This window comes from Xyrauchen texanus, chromosome 1 (assembly GCF_025860055.1).
Source record: "Xyrauchen texanus isolate HMW12.3.18 chromosome 1, RBS_HiC_50CHRs, whole genome shotgun sequence".
Taxonomy (NCBI): Eukaryota; Metazoa; Chordata; class Actinopteri; order Cypriniformes; family Catostomidae; genus Xyrauchen; species Xyrauchen texanus.
The window spans coordinates 61,605,762-61,617,212 of NC_068276.1; the positions used below are offsets into that span (position 1 = coordinate 61,605,762).

General features: G+C 37.3%; 1 protein-coding gene across 1 annotated transcript; it reads right to left on the bottom strand.

The window, feature by feature from the left end:
* Positions 1 to 1,235: 1,235 nt before the first annotated feature.
* LOC127645699 (probable serine/threonine-protein kinase PknB) lies at positions 1,236 to 9,179 on the bottom strand. The gene is made up of 9 exons (XM_052129372.1): positions 9,074 to 9,179; positions 5,408 to 5,532; positions 5,207 to 5,294; positions 4,764 to 4,879; positions 4,301 to 4,384; positions 4,153 to 4,220; positions 3,991 to 4,074; positions 3,751 to 3,805; positions 1,236 to 2,276 (listed from the first exon to the last, which is right to left on the bottom strand). The coding sequence occupies exons 1-9, from the start codon at positions 9,177 to 9,179 to the stop codon at positions 1,236 to 1,238; spliced, it is 1,767 nt and encodes a 588-aa protein (XP_051985332.1).
* Positions 9,180 to 11,451: the final 2,272 nt, after the last annotated feature.

Consider the following 11,451-nt stretch of genomic DNA (forward strand, 5'->3'; position numbering starts at 1 on the left):
CCGTAGGGTGAGCACCCCCTGCTGGCCTCCCTAATACCAATATATTGAATTGCTGTTGGGGCGATTTGGATGCAGCAAGCTGTGGAGATTTGTTTGACTTTTCTTTTGACACTCTGTCACAAGCTTTTCCATCATTGTGCCGAACGGTTCTGAGAATGGCACAGATCGGTTAGTGACGAGTTTTCGGCCCGATGGTGGAAAAACAACTATTTATTTTTGTTTTGGTTAACTATGTTTGTTACAACACATGTTAATTATCTGATGATGTTTGATATGACCTGTACAAAGTCCTCCACTTTGAAAACTTGGTTAATGAAATAAATCTGCAACAAAAATATTTATAATACAGTAAAAAATCACTTGTGTCAAAGACTTCATCTATTATCAATTATCAAGGGTGATCTGTGTGTAAATTGAATTACAACAATGTAAATAATTATTTAATTTTCAGTTTGTTTAGTTTCTCTTTCATTAAGTCAATGTTTCTGCAGGAAAACATCAACCGACAAGTGATACAATGAAACAAGAACCTTTGAGACAATAAAATTGATTAATAAAAGCAAAAAATCCACAATGATATTTTGTTTTATGAATATTAGCTACTGTATACATTTTAACAAGTTTTATCTACAGATTGTACAATCAGAATTAAGTTTTAAGGTGCGTATTCAAGGAATAATTGACAGTTTTGCAGTTTTTTATTTTGTTTATAGAACTTGTGACAACAGTCAGAAAGTAGACCATGTGACCGATTGATGTTCGGATGTATATCTTTAAATGAGATGTGACTTCACAGAGATTTTCAGTGATTAAATCTTTTATTTTCACTCTGTATAAACTTTAAATGCAACACAAGTAGTTTGAAATACTTTTGAGGTGCTTGTTTTACAATTTCTTGAATCAGTTACTGCGACCGAACATTTATTTGCGTGTTCTTTTTGTTTAAAAGTGGTTACGTTTACGGTTGGGGAATATCTAAAATATTGTTTTGATAGTTTAAATGTGACTAAAATAATAAATTACCTGTATATGCATAATTAAACATATTGTGGTTAAATATGTGATGACATCCGAAGACTGTTGATCCTGTAAATAATCACCTGAACTGAGTTGAGAATGACACGACAGTAACGTCACTACAATGAGTCCTTATGTATAAATGTACAAAAGAAATGCCACCATCCCAAACTACGGCCTGAAATTCAAATGTTCAAAGTATCGGCAGAATCGTATGTTTATGGGTTTTCTCTAGCTGTTTCTATATACTCATTTAGTTCCTCTTTTGCATTTTTTATCTCGTTCAAGAGATTGCAGAGCTCTTCGTGTGTTTTTCTCATCTGTGCAATAGACTTGAGTAGACTGGAATTAAACGTTTCAGGATCATCTGTTGTTTTCTTAGTTCTCATTTCATGAATCTCCATTGAATCTTTAACAATGAAGGCAACGTCAGCTATGATTAAGAGACCACTTAACACACCTGAAACTGCTGCTGCCATTCGTCCTATTTTGGCAGCTTGAGCACCAAATCGCCCGATATTTGCCAATAGATGCGCGATTTCTCCGGCACCCACTGCTGTACTTCTGCCTACTCTCCATGACATCTGTACCATATCCGATGTTGATGCACTGACAAAAACACCGAATCTAGCAATTGTTTTCATACATTTTTTCAGTGTTTTCAGTGAATTGAGAATAGGTGCACTTGCATTGTTATAGGTCTGTTCAATTTTTTGAAGGCTCTCACGGAGTGACTTTTGTTTTACTGTATTGGTAATGTTGGAGGCAGCACCTGTTACACCACCTGCAACTCCTACACCAACACCCACACCTGTTACAATCAAAGAGGCACCAAGAGTGAATGGTGCCAAAACTGCACCAACCAGTGCAGTGGTCCCACCAGCGGCTCCAATCACTGCACCTGACAGACTGCCTGCAGTGCAGTTATAATGAATACCCTCTAATGAATCTGTTGCTTGTTTCCATTCACTGACTAAGATCTCCAGCTCATTATAATGCTTGTTGTAGGCCTGATCAAAGGTCATGATGGACTTCATGAACTTCCGTGTAAATGCTTCTGGAATATTTTTATTTCTGTTTACTGCGTCATTTAAGAATGGTTTTGCTAAAATCTCATCGGCTGAAGGTCTGTCTTTAGGGTTGCAGCTGAGCATTTCTTTTATCAGTTGTCGTAGTTCCTCTGAGTATTCCTCTGAGATGTCGGGAGGAGTTCCTCTCATGCTGTTGGCATGTCGAAAGCGACGCTCTAGAATATCTGACTGTGGAGACAAAGGAAAATCTTGTTATTCTAGATCTTTCCCACTGAGATTGTTTAATCTTATATATAAAGGATATGTATATTACAGGTTGCACAAACTTGTCAACTAGTTCCAACACTCGTCAATGCGGTCTATGACAAATTATGTTTCACTTTTGATGCACACTCTGGTTAGTTTGATGTTTGAGTTTGGTTTGTTTGGGTTATGTGAACGCTGTTTGAAAGGTGGTCTGGGATACGGTTCATGTGAACTCTGGTACGTTTCACTGCAGATATGAACTCAAACACTCGAAATCGTGAAAGTGAACCATTATTGATGACATACAGTATATTATGTGTGTTTGCAGATCCCCGATCACAATTATGCATGCCAAATAAATGCCTTCAGAGCGCAGCTCACATTCTTCACAGTATTTGCATCCACGAGCGCACGACAGACTAAAACAAACATTCTTCACAGTATTTGCATCCACGAGCGCACGACAGACTAAAACAAACATTCTTCACAGTATTTGCATCCACGAGCGCACGACAGACTAAAACAAACATTCTTCACAGTATTTGCATCCACGAGCGCACGACAGACTAAAACAAACATTCTTCACAGTATTTGCATCCACGAGCGCACGACAGACTAAAACAAACATTCTTCACAGTATTTGCATCCACGAGCGCACGACAGACTAAAACAAACATTCTTCACAGTATTTGCATCCACGAGCGCACGACAGATTAAAACAAACATTCTTCACAGTATTTGCATCCACGAGCGCACGACAGACTAACACAAACATTCTTCAAATCTTTGCATATTCAGAGCACCAGAGAAATGCAAGTGTCATGATGTGCATGTAAAGATTTGGTGAAAAATCCAAAGAAAAAGTTTTTCAGTAACGTCATGATGCTGATGTTTTATTACACAGTTAAATTGGTGAACAGCAACTGCTTAAAATTGCATTAATGACACAATCAGACTGTAGTTCGACCCAAAAACACGATGTGAACAGAGATCAGCAGGAGGAGGGGCGAGGAAATGAACTCAGATTCTGACTGAGTGTGAAAACACCTCTACGATTGCAGCAGGAGATTCATCTGTCAAGGGGGGCTTGTACAACTGCTCATTTTACCAGTCGACTAGTCAAACAGAATAGAATCAATGTTTAATAAATTATCAGAAGTTGCAATAACTGAACGTGTTTTCTTTATTATTGAAATATAAAATCTCATGAGTAACATTTCAAATCTATTTCAGTTCCTGAGATCTCAGAAATTATGTGCTCTGGTCTTGTGTTTTCTAAAGTTTACATTATGTACAGTATCACATAATACAGTGCTGATATATATATATATCAGTGTATATATATATATATATATATATATATATATACACACACAGAGAGAGAGAGAGAGAGAGAGAGAGAGAGAGAGAGAGAGAGAGAGAGAGAGAGAGAGAGAGAGAATACATAAAATCTTACCCAGATATCAAGCATGCACAGATCATGGATCAACCATCCCAAAGACCAGATGTCACTGTAATCAAATAATCAAGAGAATAATCAACTTTAATAATCACCTTCAGTATAAAAAGTGTAGCTTTCATTAATAGTTAATATTAACTTTACATTTTATTTCTTAATAGTAATTGTATTTTATAATTGCTGACACATTCGTTTTTACATTTTATAGACATTACAGACCCTTTACAGCAATCATACCTTTTAGACGTGCATCTTTGTTTCAGAACTTCTGGGCTGACATAGAGTTCTGCACCCACAACTGATTGTGCATATTGATCAGCTCTAAAAACAAATAAAGAAATAAACTGACATTTGACAAAAATCACTTATTTATTGATTGATTTATTTATGTATTTTTACCTTTCCAATGCTTTTCCGCATCCAAAATCCCCTACATTGATGTATCCATACGCAGTCAGAAAAACATTCTGAATAAAAACAGAACAAGTTCGTAAGACAGAAACTGGGCTTGTTTACAAATGACTGATTGAGTTGTGTCAGTGTCTACCTGCGGCTTGATATCTCTGTGAAGAATATTCTTCTCATGAAGACACTGCAGAGCCAGACAAATCTGCACAAACCAGTCACGGATCTACACACAGATGAAAGACTTTCATTATTCAAACCCATCAGTAGTGCAAAATACTACATAGTCCTCTGTCAGCTAATGAGTCATGAATAAATAATTACACTTTTTTTAAGGTTGTATGTTTTATTTATTTATTTATCAGTTTTATATTAGTAAACTTTAGTCATTAGTCACATTTGAAGTATTTAGTGATAATTTTGATTATTGTGATGAAGCTAGACTTTATACATCTCAATATAATGTTTTATTATTTAAGGGATCTTCTAATGAGAATATCTACTCTTACCTATTCATAAACGTAACGATATAGTATTTCCCTTTTTTATATGCATTGATATGCATGAATATTCTTTTGCACACAGTAAATACTTGCATGAATAACTTCATATGTTACCTGCTCTTCTGTGAACTCATTTCTTTTCTGTGTTTGCATCCTCTTGTAAAGATCCCCTTCTGCACAATACTCCATCACTATATAAAACAGTCCAGCTTCTCTGTCTACATAAACAACAATAACATAAATATCCAGTCAAACAAACTGCATTACATTAATACATGTGTTTAAATACTCTGTCTGTAATTATAATGAATACTGCAGCATTTCAGTCAAACCTCCAGTCTGATAACAATAACATAGTAAATAAAGACATTTTTTTTATGTAGATTTTATTATCCTTTTTTATTTTATTATCTTTTACTCTATGTGCAGAATTAATTTACATTTTCTCTCATTTTGTAAAAAAACAAAAAAAAAACAAAAAAAACTTTAACTTTAAATGTTATTAATTGTCATCGTGTCTCTTTCTAAAATACAATCCAACATACCTTCAAATGAATCCTCGTAAGCAACAATATATGCATGATGCAGATCCTTTAAGATATCAACTTCCTGTTTGACTGCATCAGAACTTTTCTTTAGAGGGGAAAACATCGCTTATGAATATGAGGACTTAAAATCTTACTAAAAGTGACAACTGTAAATTGCATCTAATGTTGAGGCTTTAGTAAATTCCTGATTGTACTTACATCTCTGCAGATAATCTCTTTGATTACATACAACTCTTCCTCTTTGTTGTTCACAAGAAATGCTGTGCCTGAGACTCCTTGTCCAAGTTTTTTCTTTAATGTGTATTTTTGTTTTGTGAACAGTTCTGAAACCAATTAGAGTATCATGAGTATATTACTCTCTATTGTCGTCCATTCACAGTCGTTTTTGCAGAAGTGATTCAGTGACTTTATTGTATCAGCATGAAGTGAATTTCATTCGATTCAATTCACGTTTCCATCCCATGTGTTCAAAACAACAAAATCCTCACTTCTGGAGAAATTGTAGTCGCTGTGACCATTTTATAAATAAGTATGTAGCAGGGCTCCTCATCCCGGCAGTTGGGGTGGACGGTAGTGGAGAGAACTCTACTACGGCGTATCCCTCCTCATTCCCGGGCTTCGGCACCAGTGTAAAGGGATCAATGGAAAGGAGGAGGCGAGAACCGGCTTTTCAATATAAATAATAGTTTACAGTTTTTACCAACTGCTTACACACAAAATCTTTTCATGTCACACGATTTTTGAAATCTCTCACTCAAAGTGCAAAACTACATGCCAAATCTTCAAAACCATAAGCTATTTCTCAGCCTTTGACTCAATTGCATAAAACACTTTTTTCAAAACACTACACACAATTCTCTACCTAAAACACAAAGATCTATCAGGAAGTGACTTGCTTTCCTTTTCCAAACACAACCAATCAAAATGCTACACTTATTCACCAGGTCACACAGATACACTCCTCACATCTAAACACTAATTGCTTAACTGATCACTAACCAATCACTGCTTTACTTTAGTATAGATAGGCCTATAAACAGTGGTTAAATTGGCTTTTGTAGGGAGGGGGAGCCCTTATTTACGGTGAATGGTCATCATTCAAAATCCCGCCGTAAAATGACTTATGGTTTTTACACCAAAGGGGCTCTTTTTCCAGTATTAATGTGTAAGGTAGTGTTGAGTAGTTATTCAAACAAAGACAAATACTTTACAATTCACTTATTTTATTATTATTTTTTATCTTGACTGTTAACAGGCAGGCAACGGATTTCACCCTCGGAAAATTTATGAAAGGAACATGTTTGAAAATATTGCAAGCCAGAGACGAATATGTAAATTAATTTTTTATTTGTGCAATTTAGAAACGTTGAAGTCCCTTCGCACCTGAATGTTAATGTAACTCTTGCAGTAATTATTTATCATATTCATGCAGCCTGTGTTATTCTGTTGAGTGTTGAAAAACCATCGAGGAGACCCGCATCATGACAAGTTTTAGAAAGAAAAAAAGTGTAAAAGTTTGTCCGCTTTGCGACAAACATTATTCGTTCTATACATTTTTAAATTATTATTAAAAATGAATAATAAATTAACAGGGAAGTAGAGATGGCAAAATAAATGTATAATCTCCGCCTTTATTGAGTTTTGTAATGCCTGATAGAAAAGTATCTATCTTTGAGAGCAATATAATACTTTTGTTAATTGCAGAATAGTCCCATTAGTCACAGACACTTCAGAAAATTGAGTACACAACTATTCCTGGCCTTAAAAGTTACAAAAACCAAATCAATGCAGAACATTGTATCTCAAAAGTAATTCAATGTGGCCCCCTATGCACTACTTACAGCCCGATGTGACCCTTTACCAAAATAGTTACAAATATTAATAATTACACACATCACCTTTACAAATTTGTTTCAGGATTTTACACGAGTAAAAGTAAAATGTTTCAGTTTCATATGAAATAATCTAAAGCTAGAATTATTAGAATTATTATTAGACATCAACAGTGGCAGTTTAAAGTTTCAAGATGTGTTTCAGCTAGTATTTATTTTTCATAAATACATAAATTAAGACTAGCACACTGACCTAACCATGGTAATGAAGAGCCTTTCCTTCTCTGTAATATGTGTATAAATATGTAATATTATGTAATAAATGAGATAATAATGGGCCCATATAAGTACAGTTTCTGTAGATTTTGACATCAACAACAAAAATAATGTCACTTGATGCATGTTCATGTACTGGAAAACCATGAACAAATCTATGAAACATAAAAGGAAATGCGACCCAGGATACATTAAATACAGGTTATGTTTAATCTATGGCAGGTCGACACTTGATTTCCAATGTAAAATCTGTCCTGAAGCAAAACCAGTTGAGAAGCGCTGAGATAAAGTTACAGACAGGAGCAGGATATATTCTATCGCTCTAGCCGTTAGCGGGTTTCCATGGTAACGTCGCTGTTATGCTTAGAATAGTGACAGTTTTCCCTTGATGGCTGTGGGCGGGGTGCTGAACCAGCGATTAATGCATTTATGACGTCTGATAATTGTAGCCTGGGTGTCTCTGTGTAGTCTTGCTAATTATTCAGTCTCATATGCCATGTATTTTCCAGGAGTCAGGAGATGAAAAATAATTTAAGTGGAATAACAATATTTGGTGCTGAAGGAGAGGGAGCTGAGCTCCGGCAGGGTGTGTTGTGGACCTAAGGAGGCGGAGCTGTGCTCCGGTGTGCTCCGCCCCAATTTAACCTCTGCCTATAAATAGGTCAAAGGTCAGATTACCTGTTTTGAACAATGGATGCTAACAATGAACAGAGAGCAAGAGGAGTAGGAGGAAGAGGCAGGGGACGAGGAGGAGGAGGAGGAGGTGGAGGAGGAGGAGGTGGAGGAGGAAGAGGAAGAGGAGGAGGAGGAGGAGGAAGAGGAGGAGGAGGAGGAGGAAGAGGAAGGGGAAGAGGAGGAGGAGGAGGAGGAGGAAGAGGAAGGGGAAGAGGAAGGGGAAGAGGAGGAAGAGGGCAAATAAGAGAAGGAAGGAGAGCCATCTCTGATGAGATTAGGGCAACACTTGTTGATCATGTAATCAACCACGGTTTGACCATGAGAGAGACCAACTTGAGTCGATTTACAGTGCCGTCTATAATTCGAACCTTCAGAAATGAGAACAGGTATGCAACTATCTAATGACTATTTTAGCATTACAGTAATGTACTGTAAAATACGTATGACTGCATAGTATTGCATAAACATTTGTAACTCTAAGCCATCCATTTACTGCACTGCATTGAATGAATGATGTTGGTTATCATGCTGTACTACATTTTTTTTTTGTAAATGATTTACAGTTCCTATGCTGAACACATACTGTTTGAATTCTGTACAGAGTGGAAAGGCAAAGACATCATGGAGGACGAGGATGCTTGTTTTCAAATGTACAAGAGACTGCAATTATAAATATGGTTTTGGCCAACAATGCAATTAGGATTCGAGAGATAAGAGAGCATATCTTGAATAATGACACCATATTCAACAACATCAATGCTGTAAGCCTGTCGACCATACAACGCATCCTCCAACGGCACCAAGTGACGATGAAACAACTTTACAAGGTGCCATTTGAGAGAAACTCTGACAGAGTCAAGAATCTGCGACATGACTGTGTAGAGGTATGTATGCAACACTACTTCCAGTACTTCAGACATACCATATTTACTCATCTGTATATTTTTTGTCCGTTACAGAGAGTATTGGAGATGGATGCCCATGTAATTCGCCATTAATTTATTTATGTGGATGAGGTTGGCTTCAACCTCACCAAAACCAGGCGCCGTGGACGAAATGTAATAGGACAGAGGGCAATTACCAATGTCCCTGGACAGCGTGGGGGTAATATAACCATGTGTGCTGCCATCACTCAAAACGGGGTCCTCCTTCACAATGCCACACTGGGTCCGTACAACACCGGCCATATACTCACTTTTCTGGATGCAATTTACACAATGCTTGTCCCTGATCCAGATAGATTTGTGGTTGTGTGGGACAATGTTAGTTTTCACCGGGCTGTTCTGGTCCAAAAGTGGTTTGCCACGCATCCACAATTTGTAGTTTTGTACCTACCTCCATATTCACCTTTTCTAAATCCCATAGAGGAATTCTTCTCAGCCTGGCGCTGGAAAGTGTATGATCGCCAACCCTATGCCTGCATGCCGCTTCTCCAGGCAATGGAGGACGCATGTGGGGACATAGAGGTTTCCTCTGTCCAAGGTTGGATACGCCATGCTAGGAGATACTTCCCTCGATGTTTGGCAAGAGAAAACGTATCTTGTGATGTGGACGAAGTATTGTGGCCAGACCCAGCTCGGAGAAGAGATGAAGCTTAGCACTGGGGACTGCACCCCCCCTCCCCCCCTGCCAAATCCTGGACCGGGACCCCACACACAATTTACTCTATTCTACTGTAAAGAATATACTTTTGGTTTACGTAAATGTTTATAGTTTTGTTGTATGCTAATGTATACAACAGTAATGTTTGGCCTAATAAATATTTTCTGTTTCTACATTGCATTGGCGTTTCCGGTGTACTTGTTACTCCTCTCAGCAGATTACTTTCACTGTAGAACATTGTATTGAAATGTAGATATAAGCCTATGAAAGACCAAAGAGCTTTAGATTTGGAACAGCAGTGTTTACATGGTATATGCAAAAGTTTATTATGAAAGAAGTGTTTGCCATTTGATGCAAATGCTTCATTCTGACATGTGTTTATGGCATTTTGAATGCAGTGTTGCATTTTGAAGGAGATGTGAGGCATTTTGCATTTTGTGTGTGCAGTTTTGAGAATTGTGTGTAGAGTTTTGAAAAAAGGAGACTTAGTTTTAAAAATGTGTGTAAGCAGTTGGTAAAACTGTAATGATAAAATAAAACATGTCCATAAATGATCTCTCTCTCCCGCACAATCCTCTGCAGTCGACCTTTATCCCTCGGAGGCTTAATTAGGCTAGTAATACGGGACCGGGTGTGTAAGATCACGACCCAGCCCGGCCACAAAGTATTTGCGGTTTAGAGCACACACACAAAACATTCTGGAAGAACTCATGTCTGGCAGTGACAGAGCTTCAAAGTTCTGGGAGCACTATGTGTGTGTGTTGATTCTATGTGTGTGTGCTGATTCTATGTGTGTGTGTTGATTCTATGTGTGTCTGTTGATTCTATGTGTGTGAGTTGATTCTATGTGTGTGAGTTGATTCTATGTGTGTGTGTTGATTCTATGTGTGTGTGAGTTGATTCTATGTGTGTGTGTTGATTCTATGTGTGTGTGAGTTGATTCTATGTGTGTGTGTTGATTCTTATGTGTGTGAGTTGATTCTATGTGTGTGTGTTGATTCTATGTGTGTGAGTTGATTCTATGTGTGTGAGTTGATTCTATGTGTGTGTGTTGATTCTATGTGTGTGAGTTGATTCTATGTGTGTGAGTTGATTCTAGGTGTGTGTGTTGATTCTATGTGTGTGTGTTGATTCTATGTGTGTGTGTTGATTCTATGTGTGTGTGAGTTGATTCTATGTGTGTGTGTTGATTCTATGTGTGTGTGAGTTGATTCTATGTGTGTGTGTTGATTCTATGTGTGTGAGTTGATTCTATGTGTGTGAGTTGATTCTATGTGTGTGTGTTGATTCTATGTGTGTGTGTTGATTCTATGTGTGTGTGTTGATTCTATGTGTGTGAGTTGATTCTATGTGTGTGAGTTGATTCTATGTGTGTGAGTTGATTCTATGTGTGTGAGTTGATTCTATGTGTGTGTGTTGATTCTATGTGTGTGAGTTGATTCTATGTGTGTGTGTTGATTCTATGTGTGTGTGTTGATTCTATGTGTGTGAGTTGATTCTATGTGTGTGTGTTGATTCTATGTGTGTGTGTTGATTCTATGTGTGTGAGTTGATTCTATGTGTGTGTGTTGATTCTATGTGTGTGTGTGTTGATTCTTATGTGTGTGAGTTGATTCTATGTGTGTGTGTTGATTCTATGTGTGTGAGTTGATTCTATGTGTGTGTGTTGATTCTATGTGTGTGTGTTGATTTTATGTGTGTGAGTTGATTCTATGTGTGTGAGTTGATTCTATGTGTGTGTGTTGATTCTATGTGTGTGTGTTGATTCTATGTGTGTGAGTTGATTCTATGTGTGTGTGTTGATTCTATGTGTGTGAGTTGATTCTATGTGTGTGTGTTGATTCTATGTGTGTGTGT